At 33.6% G+C, this 23,681-nt stretch overlaps 4 protein-coding genes across 10 annotated transcripts; 3 read left to right on the top strand and 1 right to left on the bottom strand.

Moving 5' to 3' along the window:
• Positions 1-1,694: 1,694 nt before the first annotated feature.
• LOC110683489 lies at positions 1,695-9,593 on the bottom strand. 2 transcript variants are annotated; one of them, XM_021859873.1, is made up of 11 exons: positions 9,099-9,592; positions 5,740-8,106; positions 5,523-5,658; positions 5,330-5,418; positions 4,127-4,371; positions 3,923-4,009; positions 3,729-3,828; positions 3,184-3,400; positions 2,967-3,084; positions 2,307-2,364; positions 1,695-2,224 (listed from the first exon to the last, which is right to left on the bottom strand). In XM_021859873.1, exons 1-11 carry the CDS (start codon positions 9,174-9,176, stop codon positions 2,045-2,047), a joined length of 3,675 nt encoding a protein of 1,224 aa, XP_021715565.1. In that variant the 5' UTR covers positions 9,177-9,592; the 3' UTR covers positions 1,695-2,044. The 2 variants fall into 2 exon arrangements, 1 of the variants encoding a protein (XP_021715565.1); XR_002503620.1 differs by lacking the exon at positions 1,695-2,224 and adding an exon at positions 2,558-2,798 and having other exon boundaries at positions 9,099-9,593.
• A 611-nt stretch (positions 9,594-10,204) lies between these two features.
• LOC110683488 lies at positions 10,205-10,857 on the top strand. Its single transcript, XM_021859872.1, has 2 exons — positions 10,205-10,529; positions 10,614-10,857. The coding sequence occupies exons 1-2, from the start codon at positions 10,359-10,361 to the stop codon at positions 10,752-10,754; spliced, it is 312 nt and encodes a 103-aa protein (XP_021715564.1). The 5' UTR covers positions 10,205-10,358; the 3' UTR covers positions 10,755-10,857.
• Positions 10,858-16,484: 5,627 nt separating this feature from the next.
• On the top strand, positions 16,485-21,769 carry LOC110683486 (ABC transporter F family member 4-like). Of its 5 annotated transcripts, XM_021859864.1 has the most exons (13): positions 16,485-17,783; positions 17,957-18,100; positions 18,920-19,012; positions 19,124-19,186; positions 19,347-19,427; positions 19,506-19,582; positions 19,660-19,713; positions 19,830-19,922; positions 20,042-20,134; positions 20,261-20,479; positions 20,559-20,765; positions 20,840-20,905; positions 21,040-21,769. In XM_021859864.1, the coding sequence occupies exons 1-13, from the start codon at positions 17,725-17,727 to the stop codon at positions 21,534-21,536; spliced, it is 1,746 nt and encodes a 581-aa protein (XP_021715556.1). In that variant the 5' UTR covers positions 16,485-17,724; the 3' UTR covers positions 21,537-21,769. The 5 variants fall into 5 exon arrangements, with proteins under 5 accessions (XP_021715556.1, XP_021715558.1, XP_021715557.1 ...); XM_021859866.1 differs by lacking the exon at positions 18,920-19,012 and having other exon boundaries at positions 16,486-17,783; XM_021859865.1 differs by lacking the exon at positions 19,347-19,427 and having other exon boundaries at positions 16,487-17,783.
• On the top strand, positions 21,553-23,595 carry LOC110683487. 2 transcript variants are annotated; one of them, XM_021859871.1, is made up of 8 exons: positions 21,553-21,566; positions 21,866-22,066; positions 22,160-22,294; positions 22,382-22,541; positions 22,644-22,772; positions 22,848-22,992; positions 23,107-23,307; positions 23,407-23,595. In XM_021859871.1, the coding sequence occupies exons 2-6, from the start codon at positions 21,933-21,935 to the stop codon at positions 22,926-22,928; spliced, it is 639 nt and encodes a 212-aa protein (XP_021715563.1). In that variant the 5' UTR covers positions 21,553-21,566; positions 21,866-21,932; the 3' UTR covers positions 22,929-22,992; positions 23,107-23,307; positions 23,407-23,595. The 2 variants fall into 2 exon arrangements, with proteins under 2 accessions (XP_021715563.1, XP_021715562.1); XM_021859870.1 differs by lacking the exon at positions 21,553-21,566 and having other exon boundaries at positions 21,859-22,066.
• Positions 23,596-23,681: the final 86 nt, after the last annotated feature.

The raw sequence follows: 23,681 nt of genomic DNA, 5'->3' as shown, positions 1-23,681 counted from the left end.
GGTGGAATCATCCAATTTGACTTTAAAAGGCCAATTTACCGATTTACAACTTGCACGGATTTCATTAACTCAAGCCTACTACGAACATTTATGACAACATATAATGATCATATATGGTTCTAAACGGCATTATATGACCCTGAGATATATCTTCTAAAATATCGAGACTTTTCTACATCGGGCCCCGAAATCTCCAAACTTTCTCAAAAAACGTGGATACTAGCCTTCAATTTTGGAATTTTTTGACTTATTTTGCCCCGGAATTAAAAATTATCGAAATGTTTACCATGGTCCCTAATACCCTCCGGGAGTCCAATTGGGTGGGTGGAACCATCCAATTTGCCTTTAAACGACCAATTTACCGGTTTACAACTTGCACCGATTTCATTAATTCAAGCCTACCACGAATATTTATGACAACTAATAATGATCATATATGGTTTTAAACGACATTATATGACCCTGAGATGTATCCCCTAGAATTTCAAGACTTTTCGACACCGGGCCCCAGAACCTTCAAAATTTCTCTCAAAAAACGTGGATATTAGCGTTCAATTTTGGAATTTTTTGACTTTTTTTCGCCCGAAAATAAAAATTGCTGAAATGTTTACCATGATCCCTATATATTCTAGATTAGACTATATTCTTCTCAACTTTTTTTTGTTGATATAAAAACGATTTGCTAAATTTTAAAATTTTTAAAAATGCTTACCTTATTTTTGCTCGACTTTATTTAGCTAAACTTAATTCACCTTACTTTTAGGGTAAAAAAAAATACAAGGAGAACAACCTTTTAACTTATTTTTTATACTGAAATTTATCATACACTCTATTCACTTTACCTGATCGTTATTAAACTTAATTTATATTGAATATTATATTAAATGAAATTAAATTAATAAAACATTATAGTATAGAGTTGTCCATGTGTAGAGTATCTAACCTTTTCCTTAGAGTATGTGTTAAAGGAATTTGTTGTGGGTTGCATCAGAAAATTGAAATCGAAAAGGGATTTTTGAACTTTAAATTGGTGTAAGACAATATAAGTTAATTTAAAGCTTAATTTTACCAATTTGCTATTATATTCTTTGAATTTACTAATTTTTTCTGCACTTAATCTTTTCTTTTTTTTTTATTCTTACAAAATATTAGAGTATAATCCAAATTAAGTTGAAAACAGGGCCTTAGTAATACATTCAATTTATTATATCCAATGTTATTTTTCTAGATTCTGCAATAGTATGCATAATAAGAATCTCAACTAAGGCACAAAATGTGATCCGAGGAACAACAGCTGCAGGATTGTTGAAGAAAGTAAAGGATTACTTTTGAAGGTAATTTTGGAGGATTTAATTATAGATGTTCTTTACTTTCCTTCACCTACATGCTTAGGACATGATTAGTGTTTTACCCCTTTGTATATCAATGAGCCACAAATGTGGAATTCCTACTTTTCTTGTTCTCCATGCTAAAAGCATCACTTACTTAAACCAGATCAAGGAGGGGATAGCCGAATAGCCGGTGGCGCAAGGATAGAGTAAAAAAAAAATGCCCATACAGGCAAAAAATTTCAGGCCAAATCCGATGAAATAAGGTCAGGTCAACGTTCGGGCCAGAAATTGGAAGACCAAAACAGGGCATGTCCTCTAAGATGGTACTTGATGTGGAATAAGGGGCAAAACATATGGAGATGAATTACAAATAAATAATTATTATAGATAGCATTCCAATTACACTTTAGAATTAATTTCCACTAAGAGCATTTTACAAACAGAAGATTAACCAAAATAAGCTCTTATGGATTTTGTCAGAAAAAGAAACAGAAGCTGTACAAGAAACTATTCAAAAAATGGTTCCCCTAACGCCTCTGATTCAGCTTCGCTTTGATAAACTATCCTAATACATAGAGAGGTTACAAAATTGGGTTTATAGCAAAATCCCGACATCACAATACCGACTCTTACCAGATTATGCCTGGGGGGGTTTTACTGAAACCTGTATTAGGCACAAGCATTTGAGGACTAGCAGTCTTTAGAAGTCCAAACTATCTACAACTTACTTCTACCTTGGAGCAGTTAGTTTGAGGAACTGGAGGTCTTAGTTCAACAGCCTTCTTTCTTGTGTAAAACTTTAAATTTCCTTCACATCTATCGCGTTCGATTTTCTGCTCCTTAAACTCCAAGGAGTTGCATAGTTCACCTCCTAGATTGATTGTATCAGTCACCTGTAAGCACAAAACTGTGTAAAAACATTCCATGGACAGAGGTTCAACAAAAAAATCCAAAAGAAGGAAAATTAAGTTCTACCATAGCAACAGGGGTGTCTTGACCATTATCACCACCATTTGATTCCTCATACTGGTCACTGAAATATCAAAAAATAAAAACAACAGACTAGTCAGGCATCAGAAGCAAAGAAACACAAAATTTCTGGAACCTAATACTCTAATTAGGATATTTCATATGCTTCCTGTACAAAACGTGAAAACGGTGATTTTGTGTGTGTGGGAGGGGGGGGGGGGCAATTTAACTAATCTTGGAGTTGAACCTAGCTTTACCAGTTCAATGGATCTTAGCAGTATCTAGCTGGTTCACAGTATTTTGTAGAGATGATGCTAATTAACTAAGAATTTTAGTCACTCCATAAGGAAAGTCTCCATGACCCGAATACTCATGACGATGATATGCAAGATGAATAGCTTATCATATTTCATTTTTGCTGATGTTTCTCTTTGGATGTTGTTACAGGACAATGAAGTTGAATTTTTGCCAAGCTTTTACTATCCATGTATGTGCACCCTGGCAGGTTATCATAAAGATATAATTACAATTCTGCACAGGTAAAAGGGTATGGAATGACATTTTAATCGTACATTCTAGTTGGCTTGGATCTAAAAATATTTAATCCAACTTTCATTTTATAATTAGGTTCTAGATGGTTGATCTATTAAGCAAGGAAGGGCATACTTGGCTAATTCTCCTTCAAGTTGGTCTTCTTGGGAAACTTCAGATATGGGACTGTTCCCTTCAGGATCATCAATAACACTGTTTCCTTCTACATTGCGCGGAGTTTGATGATGGACACCTGCAGCAGCCCAAAAGATAATTATAAAATTTGAATGACAACTCATCTGAGTATCATTTTATCATTCAGAAACCAAAATGGGGAAAAAAAAATGCTTACCAGACACATCCCTAGACATGAGGAGTAGAGGTGAAGGATGCTTTCTCAAAAGTTTTTGGCACATAACTGTGTCTTGGAAATCCAAGAAGCTGTAACTCAGAAATTCACGTCTCTCATCATCGGAAATTGGAATAAAACCAAATGCCGTTGTCCATGTGTTTAACACACTTGCAGCGGCAGGAAGTACCAGCCTCTTCACTCCTAGATCGATTAAGTTCTGGATATTTAAAAAAGAGTAAGAAATGACTAGTTGCAATTTTGAAATGCGTCAATCTTATTATTATGCTGCAGTGATGGAAAAATCATGAACCACAAGTTTATTCCTAGGCTGCATTGGAAACCTGTCATCAGGGTCATGGCCATATAAAAATGACACAGAGGGTTTCCCAGGAATAAAAAGAGTCGTACAATATTCATGTCGAAAAAAGAAACAAAAAGAAAGGGGGAGAGGTTCGAGTTTAGATCAAAACATGCCCCCTGATGAAATGTGTTACTTAATCAAGATCTAACAAGAGCAGAAATTAATATGCAAGGAGGCAAAGTACCTTCTCAAGTTCTTGCATAACAATTCGACACATTCCGTGCCGGCGATGCTTAAAGCGGGTACCAATAAGTGGAATTTCCGCCACCTTGTCACCATACACCCTTCACATTTACAAGTGAAAAGTGATTTTAGGCTCAAGTATTAATAATCAAAGAAACTGTATATACACGATCGAGAATCAATAACAGTGTATACCTTAAAATTGCCACAGTAATCAACTCATCATTTCTTTCCAGAAGCACTGTATAGAATCCTCTAAAGTTCAGCCTATTGAGGGGAGACCTGAATTCCAAAAACACCGGTAGTACGAGTTATGAGAACAGGATGGATAAGAGAAAGCATAAAACTAGAGTTGCATTTGCAGTCATTCACTCATTCTAGAAGATCTAAGATACTTACCCCCTGCAGAAGATAACATCTTCAACAAGATCTCGCCTGGTTCGAGGTTCTTTCACAGGCTCAAAACATTCATGCATCACTTCAAGAGCGACACCAAGCTTGCTGTAATTTTCTGTAATGGCAGCAACATCACAATCATCATGCTCATAGGCCAGGTAATTCATGGGTTTGATCAATGTCCATGTTAAATTATTATGACCAACAAGTATGGGTTTGCCAAGAAGCTGCTGGAGACCCCAGTGCACCTACAAAATTCAACATGTAATCAGATCAAATCCAGAAAAGATAATCAAGGCGGCAAAGGTCTTCATGGAACAACAATTACACACAAGTAAATGGAATGATTCTCTACAGTAAAGAAATTTAAGACTTCATTACTATATTAAAGTAGCCAAGATATCTATTTCACACTCACCCCTACATTGTTAGCTCTACTCACTACGCACTAAATTTTAAGATAGTTATAGACAATTATCTATTACAATTTGGAGGATGACCTGGACAAAGAAAACAGAAGGAATGAAGGATCTAGAGTAAAACATAGTGACGAAATAAGCAAGTTTTAATATGTATGTGCACACATAAACTAAACCTTTTACAAATATCAAAAGTGTCTTTTAGCAATGGCGGATTTTAAAGGATTTTTCACGAGGAAAGGCAATTAAATCCTTCTCTTCTTCCAATCCATATAAAAGAATTTGAAACCATCACTCTCCTCCTTTCCTTGAGATTCTTTTGAGATCCAAACATGTTGTAAAGGAATTCTGAATACACAGTTACATATCCAGGGAAATCATAATACAAAAGATAATAAATTGTCTTTTGATCAACAATTACCAATATCTTAATAATAATCAATAGCCTTTCAAATATAAAACTGGAGCACATTAAGCAAAAGAATTAACTCCATAAATATTAATTAATGAGCTCTTGTGGACTTGGATAATTTGTATGATAGTCTTTAAATCAAATATATTACTTTCTCTTTTGTATTTCAATTGCAGAGAGGATGATATTTTGTAAGATAGCCTTTGAGTAAAATTCAATTATTTTCTCTTTGTATTACCTTTGCAGGGAGGATGGATAAGATTTGATAAAACATCTCAAATACTAAATTCATACTGATCTAAATAATCAGCAAGTGTTATGTATGACTGCAAAGTGTGTGCACAAATTCAACAGAAGTTGCAGAATGACTAGTACCTTTTCGCACATTTTACAGCAAAACCAGTTTTCCGTAGGATGATTATCTATTTTATCTTCCACTCTTTCTCTTACACAGTGAGCATGATCTGCAGGGTATACAGAAAACCAGTAACCAAACTGTTTTCCTATACCTATAGCCTATAGAGATAGACACAATAAAAGGAAAAGGAAAGATAGCAGAAAAACCTACATTGCCGCTCGCATTGATGACAAGATAGCACGCTTTTGTTAGTTGAACTTTCTGCATTCATATCAAAGTAGCTCTCACCACAAAGTCCACAGCAGCATGATGGACAGAACCAATTACCTTCAGGAATGTCCTTGTCCTAGAAAGAAAGATAAGAATTAGAATTAAGATGAGATATGACGAAGTATTAAAGCCAAATAAGAGGGAGGGGGCAGCCAACCTGCAAATGAAGGCATTCTTTATGGAATGATGATGGACATCGATCACATAAAAGTAATTCACCACCATAGTGACAAAGTGAACAGATGTGGTCATTCCAGCTTTTATGTCGTTTCCCCTTACTCCTTTCCAGTGGTTCCCTAGGTATGTTCTTGATTTTTTGACTCATCATCTCCAATTGACGTTCAGCCAAAGATTTCCCATCATTGGTAAAATATATATTCGCAGCTGGTCGGAGGGAGTTGCCACCAGCATGAGCTTCAAAGCCACTAAGAGAAAAAATATTTGAGCAACAACTGCAGCTTATCCCATTATTAGTAACTCTTCCTTCAGCTATAGGCTTATCATCCCCTTGCCGACAGTATTGGACTTTTTCCCTTCCCAACACCACACCATTGTCCATCAGCCACGAAAGTACTGTCCGAGGGGCCTTTGATGATTTACAAGTCCCTGCCTGCCGTACTCTTTTGCTTGATCGCAGCACCCGAGATGGGTTACAGCTATTCGAACTGGTCCTTACTTTACCCAAGGCTTTCTTTTTCTTGGATAAGAAACTGGTCCTCAATTTTCTGATAGAACGTCTCTTTGCAAACCCATTATCTCCAAATTTCCCAGCCTTATACTTCCTGATAGCCCGAGGAAAATTTTTGGCCCATCTTTGAGAAATGGTTCGCCCGTGGTTCTCTTTATCAGATAATGAAAGTTCAACAGAGTGCCCTTTGGAGTTTTCACTTTGTACATCTACCATTGGACCAGAGCTAAGCATCTCAATACCATTTACAATCGCCTTACAAGCAGACAATAGTGAATAATATGTTTTATTAGTAGTAGGGGAATCATAGCGCCACTCCTCCACTCCTTGCTTTAGTTTAGGCCAGAAGCTCCAGCCAATAGCTGATAAATGCCCCCTAGCTTCATCCTGCAATTCACTACGAGCCTTGCTTAAAGGGTCCTTTGTCTTCAATGATCTCACATACTTGAGTACAGCTTCTGGGCAATATCTAGGTTCAATATTAAGATTCAACACTTTTCTCCGTCCTTTTTGACTGCCTTTTTTACTGGTTTTAGATACGTTAAGCGGTGAAGTACACTTCAGACTGCTACTCCGAATATCTTCCACTGCTAGGGAGGAATTCTCTGCCTGTTTTTTCTCATAGTCGATACATTGGCGAAGATTATAGAACGTTCTTCCTCCTCCGGGAGAGGAGTAACGTACAGATTTCAGTTTATCAACCTGTTCCATCCTATAACCCAAAAAACTGAGATAGCTCCTGACTTTGGTAGTCAAATTGTTTCCCGGCCTTTCGTGCTGAGCATAATCATACATAGACTGAGGGCAGCACTCAGGTTCGATGTTCATTTCACTGTGATCAGGCTGTAAATTTCGCTTAATTTTTATCCGCAGCTGTTTTTTCTCATCAGTTTTAGATTTATTACTAAACTGGGACTCTGCAGAAGGCTTCATGTTAACATCAAGCCCGTTTTGATCTGAACATATAATTGACAGAGCCTTGGGTTGTACAGGAACCACTTGATTGTTGGTGGGGGTAAAATCCTGTAAATCCATTGCCAGTTCAGCATTTTTGCACAATACGCCAATCATTGTAAAGGCAGCATCATTCTGTTTAGTCGAATCAACATCTCGAAGGCTAATATCTACAGAAGGAACAACAGCACCAGACAAGGGTTCACGAAATTCTGACATGGCTTCAGAAGAGATACACCCTTTCAGAAATGCATCTATAGTTACCCTTAAATTCTCATCAATGATCTGCGCTACCAGGTCTTCCAGCTTATCCTTCACAGGAAAAGGCCACTCCCCAATGTCACCAGATTCTTTTCTTCCTCTCATATCGTACCATATTTGCTTCAGGGAAACAGGGATAAATCTATCCCTCTCATACTCCTCAATGATCTCCAGAAACAACCAGTTCCCTCGACAATTCCATTCACCTGAAATCTCATCCCAGTCATGAGTTAATCGTAAGTTTGTAACATCACTCCTTATTTCATCACCTAAATCAGGAAAGAATATCTTCCTTTCACTGGAACCATGTTTATAGTCAAAAACCACACCTTCCCACCATGCGTCGTGATACCAACAATCAACACAAAGACCATAGTTCAGATTCTCTTTTACCAATTTACCAAATGTGGGGGGTATTGGTCTAATCCTACCTCGGTCACATTTTTCTGATGTGCTGGAGGTTCGGTCAATTGAACTAGAAACTTCCACAGCTTCCGTTAAAAAGTCAACCTCATTATCATGAAGAAGATGTAGATATTTAACTTCTCGCCATCCATCCTCAAAACCAATGATTTCTCCAGCATGCCACGATCCTTGGAATCCATCTTCTATACTCCTAACCTGCATTAGTTACACAATTACTTTCAAAGTCAATAACTGAACCAGACAAAGCAATTAACAAGAACATTCAAGCAAATTCCCACCATGATCAACAATACCACTACTTTCTTGTATGATCGACAGACAAACCAAAAATACAAATCAAAATTACATAAAATCCATATAACTCAGTCTGCATTCTCCACTGAACAAACACCATGATTTCTACAAATACAATTGACAGAACCACAGAACTATCCATTATCCTAAGCAACATTTTCTGATCTACAAACTTAACACCTAAACACCAGATATTACAACAAGCATGCAAACTGTCGTTAACTTTCAAAGTTTTAACAAAATCAGGATCATATTATGTTAATATTTTAAATGTCTGTCGAATTCATAAAATAAAACCCAGAAATAGATTAATCAAACAACAGCATTCACTGAACATAGTGAACAAGCAGGATTAAAAGTTATCCCATGGGGCCATGATAATTAACAAGAAAAACAAAAAATTACCACAAACCCTAGTTTGATATTGCAAATTCAACAACAGTAAAATCAGATAAAAATATAAATCAATTAATCAAATTGGATTAAGCCAAAATTGATAATATAACTCAAATTGCGGAATGCATGAAAAAATCAAATTGCCAACAAAAAAATTTCTGATCATCAATGCAACAATATTAATCAACACGCACAAACACAAAACCCCAATTCCAGACAATGCATGAGCATTTCACCCGAAAAATAAAAATTTGATCAAAATAAAATTCCAAAGAAAAACCAAAATTCAGAGAAAACCCATCAAAGATCAAACAAAAGGGTATTCGATCATCAAAAAGAATCATCCAAAAACACATGAAAACCCCAAGAATTATCTCCAATGTATAAAAAAACAGAGGAAAATAAAAACAAAAAATAACCCAAAATTCATTAAAAAAAACGAATTGAGAATGAAAATCTAAAAAACAAAAAGAAAAAAAAAATAGAATGGAAAATACCTCGACATGATCACCTAATAGAAGCTTTTTTTGAGAAAGTAATCGCCTTCTCTTTCTGTGGTTAGCAGAGTCCGCCATTGAAGTGATGGTACGGCTATTCAGTCAGCAGCAGAGGAGAGAGATAATTCACTAACTTAACCCACAACAGACTCAGCTTCCCAAGGGTTTTATTTAATTATTTTTTTTAATTTTAATTATTTTTTAATTTTATTACTCACTTTTTTTTTATATTAAAAAAATCTATAATTAATTTTAGTCCTTGTGCCCCAAGCTCAAATTTTTAATTTTGATTTTGATTTTTATTTTTTTGAGAGAATTTCTTTAGAGCTAAGATTGTTACATGTGTTGATGAAGGCAACTTGTTACTTTTGTTTGATAGTTGTTAACTTTTCTATCAAAAAAAATGGTGAAGATTAGATACTAGGAATTATACAAGTAACAAGTGATTTTATAGTGAACCGTTAAACATCGCCCGCAAATTCCTACATAAAGCCCACAAAATAAGAGTGAAATGACACTTTTGCCCTCATACTAAAAAACACACAATTTCTCTCTCTACTCTCTACTTCCACTTTCTCTCTCTAAATTATTTCCAGAGCTATGTCGAGGCGGCCCGGCAAGGAAGTGGCGGCACCGGCGGTGGGCGGAAGGCGGTTTGCCGGCCAGAAGGTAATTTTTTTAATTTTTGTAATTTTTTTTTAAAAAAAAAAACCTCCGGCGACGGTGGGGCGCCAAGGCGGGACGCCACAGCCACGGAGGAGGCGCCTAGGCAAGGCGCCCGTACGGTGGTGGCGGCGCCTAGCCCAGACGCCACTACCACGGCAGCGGCGCAGAGGCTAGGCGCCACGGCCGTGGTAGTGGCGTCTGGGCTAGGCGCCGACACCACCGTACAGGCGCCTTGCCTAGGCGCCTCGTTCTTTTTTTTTTTTTTTAAATTTTTTTTTTGTTTTTTTTTAATTTTAAATTTTATTTTCGATTTTTTTTTTTTTTTTAAAAAAATTTGTTTTTCTTTTTTTTAAATTGTATGTTCCCTTTTTTTTTATCTTTTTTTTTTTTAAATTTTGTTTTTTTATTTGTTTTAATTTTATATTTTTTATGTTTATAATTTTATTTCCGTGACTTGTTTATTTGCTTTTGTGTTTATTTTCGACTTTTTTTAATTTGTTTTCGTTATTATGTTTCGTTATTTACTTGGAGTTAGGCATCGCAATTTAGACCTGGTGCGGGGAAGAGTATTGACGTCGTGAGGAGTAGTTTCCGATGGTTGCCCGCCTATGGACGGCGGAGCTGCAGCGGCCGCCAAGTGGGGTGACTGCCATGTGTGACCAGCACTACATGGAATGGTACATCCGGCACTCGCACCCGAGGTTGATCAAAGACATCGACGACGCAGATGATGACGATGTGCCACCTGCCACTGCCTCTTATGCGGTACGTCTCATCTTTTATTTGTTGTTCTCTTATTTTAATATATATATGTATAATACGTCGTTTCATGTTTTTTGTTTTGTGTAGTGGATGGGCAAGATTATGCAGTTGGGACACCGACTTTTTGAGGAAAGGGACTGCATGACGAGTGCATCAGGCAGAGCTGTTATTGACGATCTGGAACGGACCCTTGAGCAGTGGCAGTGGGCGTCACAGAGGGATTACTGATATTTGAAATTAGACATTATCTTTCTAGTTTGTAATATTTGAAATTATTGTTCTTAGTTTTTAAAATTCAATATTATCTTTTTAGTTTGTAATATTTGAAATTATTGTTGTTAGTTTTTAAAATGAAACATTATCTTTTAAAAATGAACACATAGAAATGACATAGTATTGACAATACAAGGCACTCTTGTTCCGGTGCCGGGCATATTCACCGACGACGATGATTGGCTGCCACTTGATGAGGATGTACGACCACGGCCACGGCCACGACCGCGAATGTACTCAAACGCACTCTTGTTCCGCCGTGGTTGTCGACCCCTAGGTCGCTCGACCCCTTCCGGTTCCTCGGTATCCAAACACGATGTATTGAACATGTCATGAAGTATGTGTGTAGCACTACGAATGATCGAAGGGTGACTGGAGGACACTTGGTCAAACATCATCTGAAACTGCTCCAACTCCTCCTGTTCACGGTGAACCGTATGCGGAACAGCATGCTCTCCGATAACGAGCGTCCGCCAGAATGGATGAACCTGATCGACATGTAACGACGCCCTGTCTTGCGTAATTACGCGGTGAATGGTGCATGCACAAGGTAATCCATGAGTCATTGATATAGCACATCCGCACCGAATAGCCACTTCATCGCCCAACTCCCTCATCCTGGTATACTCGCTCAGAATCAACCCCAAACAGTGGTGTGACACACGACCGTGGAGAATCTTAAATATGAAATGGCCATACAACATGCCATGTCGTCGTCTGGAGTCCTCGAGATAGTTCTTGATGCCGTTCCTCTGAGTATCAATAGCCTTGTTTATTCTCTCGAACAGTGTATCCAGAGCAGCCGTGGAAGAATCAATCCAGTCCTTCAAAGCTCTATGAGCGCTCTCGACTCTGCATGTCGTAGTGTTCCCAAAATGAAGAACTTGGTTCGTCCAATATTTGACAAACTTTTCCCTCTGAGGTACCCACTGATGCATCACATAGTCTACGATTGGCGGGCACCACTTGTACGCATCCTTTAAGTTTTCCAAGGCTCGATCGTACTCTGCCTCCGTGGTAGCTTGCAGGATCTTCCGCCACTTACCATTTACCAATCTCTCTGCTGAATCTAAGTTCTTGTTGAAAAGGTTGTAGGCTTTGACTTTCACGCAGTTGTTGATGTGCCATGTGCACAGTAAATGGCTCGACTCCGGAAACACCTCCGCTATAGGGGCAAAAAGACCTCCCTCACAATCACTTACGATGGCCGATGGCTGTACATTTGGGCCGATGTAGTTTCTCAACTTTTCCAACACCCAACGGTAACTCGCAGCCGTCTCATCCTTCATGACTGCATAACCAATCAGAAAGTTCTGGTTCGTTGGAGCCATCCCAACCATCTCAACCAGTGGGAACTTGTACTTGTTTGTCTTGTACGTTGAATCGATCAAAATCACAGATGGCCAAGACGAAATCATATCAGCACAATCAGGATGGACAAGGAACAAATGAGTTACCTCCGATGTGTCTTCGTCAGATTCAAACCAGTAAAGGTAACCACGTGCTTATGCCTGGTGCAGAAGCTGCTGTATAGGGTTCCTTCCCTCTGACCGTTCAAACCTCAATTTCTGTCTGACGTTGTAGATGTGTCTTCGGTTTGGCTGGTCTTCGGGGAATTTCTCTAACACAGACGCTAATATTTTAGCGGGCTTCACTTGAGCATCACTCATTTCTTTTACAACTAGTTTCGCAGCTGGACTTAGGCCGCTTAACTGCCGATGCCCCACTTTGTATGCTATCAGCTCATGGTTGTGATATCCCCATTTGCCGTAACCCTTCACTTCCCAACCGTCACGCCTTTGATGTTGTCGAACCTTAACTCGGAACTGACACCCACAACCTTTCCGCTTTGAGTCAAACCGAATCGCTTTACTGAAATCTCGTTCTTCTCTTTTGCGATAACGGTCGCATCTCAAAATGCGATCCATTCTACCATCCCGTTGAGATTTATGAGTTGCTACTACTAAACAAAAGCCTGATCTAATTGCAACCTGTTTTGCCCAATCAATCGCTTGTTGAGCATCTTCGAACAGGCCATCATGTACAAAAATCCCACTGTAATCATTTCCGTCTCCACCATAATCCTGTAACAATAACATATAACGTATAAATATAATTACATTAAGATTAAATTAACAAAAACAAACAAAAAAAAAAGGGATTAAATTAAAAAAAAAAAAAAAAAAATATTCCCCTACTGGCGCCTGGCCAGGACGCCGGAGCCACGGCCGGGGCGCCTGGTCAGGACGCCGCCGCCATGGTGGCGGCGTCCTGGCCAGGCGCCTTGGCCGTGGCTGCGGCGTCCTGGCCACGCGCCACTACTATGGTCGAGGCTTCTCCACCAGGCGCCGTGACCACGGTGGCGGCGTCCTGGCTAGGCGCCACAACCACGGCATGGCCTTTTGGCTAGGCGCCAGCCACCATTTCGTCCTTACGATGCGTTACGAACCTCGTTTTCCGATGACGACGGCGATTCTCCGGTGATCCTCGGCGATCCGGTGCTGCTCCACATTTTTTTAGTGCGAAAAATTTATCTTCCGTTAAAATTATAAAAAGGGCAAATTTGTCAAAAAATTATAAAATGTGGGCTTTATGTAGAGATTTGCGGGCGATGAATAACAAGTCCCATTTTATATAGTAGGACATGCCTATTATTATTGTTTTAAAAGTTGTTAATGGCGACATGTAAAACGGCTATTAAGTGCATATTATTTGAGTCTTTGTTTTAACAAAGCAATACTTAGAGAGTGCGGTATACCTCAAGTGGTTAGAGCAGCCTTCCCAATTCCAGGAGATCCTCACGCCCTTGCGGCTCTCTAAACACCAAAAAAAAAAACAAAAAAAAAAAACAAAGCAATACTTATAAAATAATTAAGTTATAATGTTACGAAGTACTCCGTATGACTTAAGGTGTTATCGTATTGGTTGAGATTTAATAATCGTAAATCCTTGGGGACAAATTTGGTTTCACGCGCAATTTGTATGCTCAGAATAATACTTCGTATATATAATACTATAAACTAATAAAAGTGAACTACTTCATTTTAATTAAGTTTCCGTTGTCATTTTCAAAAAAAATAAAAAGGAAATCTAACGTCCATGCACCATACTAAATTTTATTGTGTCTTATATGAAGCACGTAGTACTATAAAAAAGAAATGAAACTATCAAGTTTTAGATCTCGTTCACTGCACCTTATTTTTTGCTAAAATGGTATTGTTTTTACTGAATTAAATTTATTTTTGATGAACTTAAATTATTTTTAAAAAAACAAAATCTTAAGATTATGATTTTAAACTTAAAGGTAATTTTTGAAACAAGTATATTACAATGACCCATATTTTTAATTAAAACTTAAAATTATTTTACTATGCTTCAACTTATCCTCTCACGCATTTTTTTTAATTTACTAAAATGACCCACATAAAATTCAGGCAATCATGGTACTTTAGTCGTTCAGATATAATTAAATAAGATAATACAGAGTATATTAATTTAAATAATACGAGTAAAAAATAAAATTAAAAAAAAAAGTGTGATTGGTATGATGGTTGAAGTCGTTTACAAGGATTAATTAATTTAATGCCTTAGGATCTGCTCCGATTTACCGAAAACAACTCAACTAAACTGATTAGGGCTGAACTGAAATAAATTGTTTACGAGATAAGGAAATTTGAAAGTGAACTAAACTGAACTGAATTGAAATTAAGTTGAATTGAACTGAAATTAAGCTTGCCTTTAATTTATCAATGTAATCATTAATTTCGCTTCATTATCACTTTTAATATCCCCTTTGGCATTAATATTGTCTCACATACTTTTTTCTGTTATATAATACGGAGTACGGAATACTTGTAACACTTTGATTTTTACACAGATCATTCAATTACTTTTAATCTTATATCGGTAAAAGTCTTAAAATTTTGATATTTTGTAAAATATGCTTTCATTTATGAAAAATTGCATTGATGGAAGTAAATTACAAAATAATAATCAAATCGATCAAATTATGTGGATAGTGCAAATTTAAAATCAAGGCGTTCCATGTATTTATGACACAACTCAAGTAGTATTTATATTTATTTATTATAATAATCGAAGTAAATAAGTAATGACTTTTCCTAAAAAAAAAAAAAAAAAAAGTAATGACTTTTCCTTCAAAAAAAAAAAAAAAGTAATGACTTGCATTATTTTCACCTGGATATACCAACATTAATGATGGAAGTAAAGAAGAAGAATACTTATAAGAGTATAAGACATTGTTTTCTTGACTAAAGCTAAGTATGTGGTATTGCTTAAAATAGTACACTGATTTTAATATCTACGAAAGTTGTTGAAGCTTGAAGTTTTGGAGACCAATTTTCCAACCATGTAATTTTAAATCTTGCTGAACTTGAGCTCGAAATTCATTGTAAGTGAAAGGCTTGTAATTTGAGCTATTAATCAAAGTGTTATTCTCTGGAAACACAAAATAGCATATTGACACTCTTTCCTTGTTCTTGTTTAGCTCCACCTTGTGCTTCACGCTCTTGTATCCGTCATTGCTCAAAACCTACACATTATAACACCAAATTAAATTCATAAAAATATTATATTCATCGATTGACGATTGTCGAATTTAGTGGTCATCTGGTTAGACGTAGGTATTCCATATACGTGGTTTAAAATCTTTAAATAAACTTAGGGCCTATTCTGTTCCGTTAAAATTCAGTTCAGTTCAGTTCAGTTCAGCTCAACTCTTAATTTATGTCTAATGATATTGCTAATGATATAAAGCCAAATTTCATTCTTTTAAGCTCTTATTACAACGACAACATCAACAAAAACAATAATAATAATAATAATAATAATAATAGTAATAATAATAATAATAATAATATTATTATTATTATTATTATTATTATTAACAACAACAACAACAACAACAATAATAATAATAATAATAATAATAACAATAATAATACTAATAATAATAACAATAATAATACTAATAATAATAATCAATAAATAATAATAATAATCATCAATAAATAATAATAATAATAATAATAATAATAATAATAAATAGTATATGTGTTTAAAATGTTTAGAGGTTTCAAGTTTTTAATATATTTTCCATACATTTTATAATTATAATTATATAGTATATTTTTCGTAAATATTTTAATATGTACATTTGTATATACACATATGTATAGTAATAAATAATCAATAAATAATCAAAGATCACTAATCCGTAGTTAAAAATCACTAATTAATAAGTTCAGTTCAGTTCAGCTCATTTCAGTTCAGTTCAGTTCAGCTGAGTTCAGTCAATCGGAACAGACCCTTATGCTAGGTGCGTAAGTATATCCACTAAAGTACCGGTATTTACATTCGAGTGCATATAGATATTTCGATATTTAATACATCCTTCAAGTATCAAGGGTAAAATGGTAAAAGAAACAAAAATTAAGCAATTAACGTATGTTTAATCTCAAAGATTCAGTTTGATTTGATTGGTAAAAGTAAAATCAATTACTCGAATCTCAATTAAAAAGGCTGAATTATTGTATTTACCATATTTGGTTCACCGCCATTCTTTTAGAATATTTGACAGTTGTGTTGATATAGGAAAATTAAAGGGATTCATCAAATATATGTCAACTCTCGGTGACATAATATTTACTGTACATTTTTATCACACTAAGCAAAATTCTTCCTTATTTTTCAAGATTTCATATAGCCAAATTTTCGTAATAGTTTATTTTTTATATTTTTTTTACAAGAGAGAAAATTACTTCCTCCGTTACATATTACTCGCAACAAAAGAATTTATGTTTCATAAATAATACTCCTTTGTTACGAGTAATTCGTAACGGAGGAAACATATTTAGCTAAGTTATCAAATTTGGAATTCTTCAAAAAAAAAAAAGGTTATTATATTTGGAAAAAACAATTCTAAAAAACTCCTTTAAATTTCATTAATAAAAAAAAAAGGCTCGATTGACTAATTGTATGTTTCCTTTGTTTATTTACGAAATTATTACAAGTACTTGTAATAGTTAACATTTTGACTTTAATCTTATTTATATTTTATAAAAGATGCGTAATTTGACTTTTATACTGTGATCCATCTCCATGCTTAATGAAAAAAGTTTTTCCATAAAACTTTATTAAATTCATCTCAATATACTATTGATAATTTAAAATTTTAAAATTATTGCCTATTGATAATTAAAGGTGTACTACTCTTGTCAAAAATAAAAAAAAATAAAGGTGTACTACTAGTAAAAAAAGAAAAAATAAAAAAAATATAGGTGTACTATATTTTTGGAGTTGGGCCTCATTTTGACATTTTCTATGTAATCGTACTAAAATTGTCACATGATGCTAATTGGTATACACTAGACCCTAGTGTAGGTAGGGGTACCTACACCCCCCTCTAAACTTATCATTTTACCCACATCCCATAACCCACAAACCTGCAGTAACTACCCACCAAATCATTTTAATTTCTCTCTCAAACCTTCTTCTTCATTTCTCTAGACTTTCTCTCTCATCAAAACAAAAAAATCTGAACCAAAATTGCTTCAAAATACTACGAAACTGCTTCAAAATACTTTGAAATTGCTTCAAATGTCTGATATTCGAGATGAAATTAAACAATCACAACAAAAAGAGTAAGTAATTTCGTTAGTTTTGTTCATTTTTTGAGATTGTAGTGCAATTTTATGTGTGAAACCTTAATTTTGTTCATTTTGTTGCGATTGTAGTGCGATTTTGCAAAAAACCACTACAGAGAAGAACATGAAAGAAGAAACTGCAAAATCGGAGCAAAATGTATCTAAAGAGTAAGTAATTTTGTTCATTTTTTTTCGATGACAATTATAGTGCGATTTTATGTGTGAAACCTAATTTTTGTTCAATTTTTTGCAATTGTAGTATGATTTTGGAGAAAAATACTTCAGAGACGAGTAATTTGTTGAAAATTTCTGAAGAAATGTATGAACTCTAACTTTTGTAAAACCTAATTTGTTCATATTCTTGCGATGAAAATTATAGAGCGAATTTATTTGTAAAACCTAATTTTTGTTAAAATTTTTTGCGATTGTAGTAATTGTTCTAAGATTTTACTGAAAATAACTAAAACATTAACAATTTATTAAATAAAACAGAGACGATGATGATGATGTACCTCTTCAGTCAAGAGTAGACAAATTGAAAAAAAACCGCCAAAATGATCCAATTGTAGATCCGGAACTTTTAAAAGATATTGACAAGTCAATTGGTACGGATTTAACAATGTCTCCACTACCAAGGTAATTAGTCATTTACAGAATATATTATGTTCATGTCTAATATGCTAGTTGTATTTGATAAAAATTGGTTTTATCTTTGTATAATATGTTATTTATATATGATCATATTTGATACTCATAATGTTCATTTATAGATATAGTTATGATCATATATTTATATTTGTTCATATGAGTATTTATTGAGATTTAAAAACAAAAGTACATTTCATTGAAACATCATTGTATATGATCATATTTGATACTCATAATGTTCATTTATAGATATAATTATGATCATATATGTATATTTGTTCATTTGAGTATTCATTGAGATTTAAATAACAAATATACATTTCATTAAATCATCATGCACATATATAAATATGATAATAATCATTTCAGTGATATGCATTCAAACTAATGTCATGTAATTAATTTATAATGTAGTGATGTGCCATTTAGAGTGATACACTTGCTTCAATTTAGAGATGGGAAATCTGAACCATTAACTCTAAAGAAGGTTATAGAACAAAATGAATATGGTAATAGTTATGAAAGATACACTTTAAACAAGTAAGTTTATATGTATAAAATAATTGTTTTTACATTCAATTATTGTACATTGTATATATATACCAAACTTATTAGGTAATTCTTAAAATTTTAGTGAAAAAAAAAAGGTTCGAGTGAAATTTGTTATGTCAAAATCAAGACCACCAGAGACAAATCAAACAATAAGGTATAAAAGCTTTATACGAAATAACTAATTATCTTCTTCATTGTATAAATTAGTTCATACTTTAATATCATATTATATAAAATAATTCTGTTTTTTTTAAGTGAACAAAGTGAGAACATTCCTGCTACTAATGCAACAACTAAGAGTGTGTCTGCTACACATAACACAACTGACAAAGAGAGTAGGGATGAAAGGTATACTAATGATCAATTTTATATAAACAAATGTTCATTTTTATAACAGTATATTTTATGTACAATTTATGTGCATTTTTTATTTAAAGTATTTCTTAATATTGATTTCAGCAAGCAAGAAGAAGTTCAACCAAAAGTGCAAAGCAATCCAGTAAAGAATAGTCTTGGCCAAAAGTAAGAAAACTTAAATGTTCAATTTAGATAGACTATATGTTCATTTGAAAATCAGTACAAAAAAGTTTGCTCATGGCCAATAGTAATATAAGTTATATGTTCATTTTTTTATTTACTAATCAAAATTGTAAATTCAAACATATTTTTAATGAAATATCAGAAAACCCAAAGATGATTCAAGAATAACAACATTAAAGGACAAGATGCAAGAAATACATTTAGACATAGAGAGAAACCCAAAGTATGTTTAAATTTAAATAATTGAATTAATTTAATCAATTAATGAATATATTTCAAAGTTAATATCATACATTTACAGAAAGTACAAAGAATCGACAATCAGAATTATGAGAAATCTCAAAAGAATGGAAAAGGCAAGCAAGGAAATCAGGAAAGGTAAATGATCATATTTATTGAATATTTTTGTTTAATAGTCATAAATATCAATTTTAACAATACTATTACTTTTGAAGGTGAAGCAAAAAAGAAAGAAAAAGGGCCAATAGAAGAGAAAACTGTGGAAAAAGGTAAAAATTTTAAAATGTACATTTTTATTACAAAAAATGTTCATATTGGAAAAGCATAATATTAAATATTCAATAAGATTAAAAAAATTAAATTTTAACTAAATAAATTTTAATAGAAGGACAAGAAGGAAAAAAAGGGACTGAAAAAGAGAAAAGCCCTAAAGACAAAACTGTGGAAGATGTCTTTCCAAAGACAACAAATGTAGAAGGTAAAAATTTATAAATGTACATTTTTATTACATAAAATGTTCATATTGGATCTACATAATATTGAATGTTCAATAAGATTAAAAAAATATATAAATATTAACTAATTAAATTTTCATAGAAGGACAAGAGGGAAAAAAAGAGCCTGAAAAGGAGAAAATCCCTAAAGAGAAAACAGTGGAAGATGAGTCTACAAAGACAACAGATCCGAAAGGTAAATAGTGGAAAATGTACATATTCATTACCTGAAATGTTCATTTATATTGTATATAGTAAACATTTGTCATCCAATTTAATAAATGTTTATTTAATCTTTTATATTTGATCATTTCATATGCAGCACAAATTGCACCTGATTTTGTTCAAATTGAGGATGAAACTTATCTTCTAGATCAAGATGATGATAAAGTTTCCACAAAACTTAGTGAGGAGACAGCTCCATCATCACAAAAAAGTGATCAGTCAACCAAAATGAAAACAAGATACAAAATGGTTGCAAGGAAAAACAAAAACAAAAGCCTTGTTGTTGTGCCAAGTGGTAGAATTACAAGGAGCCAAGGTAATCATAATACTTTTCTGTTACACAATAAATATTACACTTTCAAATATACTAACATAATTTTTTTAAAAAACAATAGATGTTCTGTTAGATGAATCTGAAAAGGGAAGCCTGAAGAAGGATGTTGAACCTGCTAAAGAAACCGCAAAAATAGGACAGAAGAGAAGAATGTCTACAAGGAATTTTCCTATTCAAAAGGAAGCTGATGCACCACCTCCAGCACCTACTCCAATAAAAAAAATGGCAGGTGCTCCTGCTGAATATCCTCCAGACCAAGGCAAAAAGGGTAAATGTTCAATCTTAATGTATAGAATGATCATTTATGATGGTATATCATTAATGTTCAATTTCAATATATAGGTGGGAAAAAGAAAACTCTAGAAGAAGTGAAGAAAACTTCTAAGGTTGCTGGCAAAAGAAAAGCAGGTATATAATGATATATTATAAATGTTCAATTTCTATATATAGAATGATCATTTGAGAAAACAATTTTGTTCATTTTATCATTTGCTTACTGTACATTTTCAATACTTAAACAAAATTATATATTTAATTTTCAGATGTCAGTCCTGCCAAGAGAAATGCTGGAAAGAGAAAAAAAATACAAGAAGTACCATCAGATGAACCCTCTCAAGATCCTACTGATGAAAGTTCTACTGACAGTGATGATGATAGTGAAGAGTCAGTTTATAGAGCAGAAGAAGAGCCTGTCAGTGAGGATGATTATGAGGTGGAGGAAGAGGAGGAAGAGGAAGAAGTAAAGCCAAGGAAGAAACAGGCAAAGAAAGGGAATTCAGTGAAGGCAAAGGTTGAAAAGGAGGAGCAAAAGATGGTACTGTATGATGAAGGAAAGATTGAAGGTAGGAGAAAAAAGAAAATGAAAACTGAAATGGTTCAAGCAATAGAAACTGATGAAGTTGAGGAAATTCAGGAAGATGAATTTGAGGAAGAGAAATCTTCAAAGAGAGGAGGACATGTGAAGTTCATTGCATGGATAAAAAAGATGACACCTACCCAAAAACAAGTTATTGATATAGGGTTAGGAAGATGTTTTTGAAAAAACAAAAAATGATGAAAAAGTGGAGGGGTAAAATCCTGAAGACATGTCTTACTATTAGGGTTATGTAATGGTGTAGGATAAAATATCTAGATGGAACAATTTAACTTATGTTACTATCGTGTTGTAACTTGAAACTGGTGTTTCTCAAACTATTGTATGTGTGAACATTATTTTGTTGAATATGTAATATGAATGTGTGGTTTATGTTAAATCAATAGGTTTATGTTAAATCAATATCTTTCATTTTATGAATTGAAAATGATTCAGGGTGTTACATAAGAAGCTTTTATTTTATTAATATGTACTGACATTGTTTCACTTTTCAGTGAAAACAAGAAGATTGTTGCTTCATCCTCAAAAGTCACAAAAAGGTACATTATTTATATTAAGTAAATGTTCAAAAATAATAATGAACATTTTCATATACCTAAATGTACATTTGTGTTATGTAATATGACCAGGAATGATGATAAGAAAAAGTCAATTGCAGAAAAGAAGAAAAAAACTGAAAAGGAAAAGGTTGAAAGGTATAATTTCAAATTTATTTATATACACTCAAATGTTCATTTATGTTCCTCATAATTTTCTTAATTTAACAATATTTTATATTGAACAACAAGACCAAAACGCGAAAAGAAAACAATTCCTCCTGCTTTCCGATCTCCTTACTTGGTCAAGTACAAGGATCTGTTTAAAGATGAGAAAGCCATGAACCAAATTGCAGTAGACTTTGCTCTTGGTGGAAAAGATGAAAGGTAATTACTTACACTAATTAAACTTAAGGTTTAATATCTTTTATAAAAATATGTTCACATTCATATTATTAAATGTTCATAATGCAGTGCACTCTTATACTATGATGGCTTGAATCTCATCAATAGAAATGAAATGAAAACTCTTGGAGATGATGTTGAAGTGACAAATTGTGTCATAGATGGATGGGCAAGGTTTCTTAATCATAAAAAGCCGAGAAACAAGATTTATTTCTCAACAGTGCTTCATGTTAGTCTTTCTTCTTTTTTTATATTATTGATTCTATTTTCCTATGATAAATAATTGCTAAAAATTCATTTAACTTCTATATGTTTGTTTGTATTTCAACAGCACATTATGTGCACAAATAGAGTTTGTCAAGAAGGATCATCAATGAAGACAAGAATTAATGCCTTCATAGAAAGAATTGACAATGAACTGAAGTTGAATAAAATTGACAGCATTGTTGGATATAAACAGGTATTAATTCTTGTTTAATACAAATGTTCAATTACCTTCAATATATTGTCCAATAACATTATATAATTTGTTCAGGTCTTCTTCCCAGTATCAACTTCTCAACATTTTTTTTCTGTTGTGCGTCAATCATATAGAAGACAAAATTCATATAATTGACAATAGAAAACTACCAAAAAAGGTATCAGTCCAAGCAAAATATGAAGAACAACCAAAAATGATGGTGAGATAATATGTTCATTTATAGTTGACTACATGATCAATTATATTTTATTAATTGTTCATGTCTTCATCACAATACAAACTTCTAAACAATTTTTACTCTTTTTTCTATCAGTTAAAAGGATTGGCAGAGTACATGAAACACCTTGGATATCAAGATGCAAAAAGAATTGAAGACTACACAGTTGTTTTGGAAAAGATGAAATGGCGTAGCAACAATGACTATACAAACTGTGGAGTTTACATTATGAAGCATATGGAAACCTTCACTGCTGATCCTAATGAGAGCTGGATTTGTGATTTAAAACCAAACAATGTAAGAGTTATAAATGATCAATTATTTAAGATATAATATTCATTTATGAAACAGTAAAGATTGTTTAATTAAAATTTGACAATTCATTTTGTTCAACAGGTGGAACAAATTAGAAATCTAAGGCTCCAATACACAGCAGAACTAATGTTATTTGAAGAAAACACTGAATCAAGAGCAAATAGAAGGAAAGCTAGAAAATTTGCAACTTTGTAGTTTCAAATGTTCATTTACAACTATGTATATGTTCATTTCTTATATATGACTATTTTTTTTTTTAGAAGTAGACTTATGGATTTTATTTTAATATTATTGTAATTGATATTTCATTTTAATCTTTGAATGAAAGTTTTTTATATAATAGATCGAAAATTCAA

The sequence above is a fragment of the Chenopodium quinoa genome, unplaced genomic scaffold, assembly GCF_001683475.1.
Source record: "Chenopodium quinoa cultivar QQ74 unplaced genomic scaffold, ASM168347v1, whole genome shotgun sequence".
NCBI classification, from domain to species: Eukaryota; Viridiplantae; Streptophyta; class Magnoliopsida; order Caryophyllales; family Amaranthaceae; genus Chenopodium; species Chenopodium quinoa.
The sequence above is the reverse complement of the archived record's forward strand: the minus strand, read 5'-3'. Positions and strand labels throughout refer to the sequence as shown.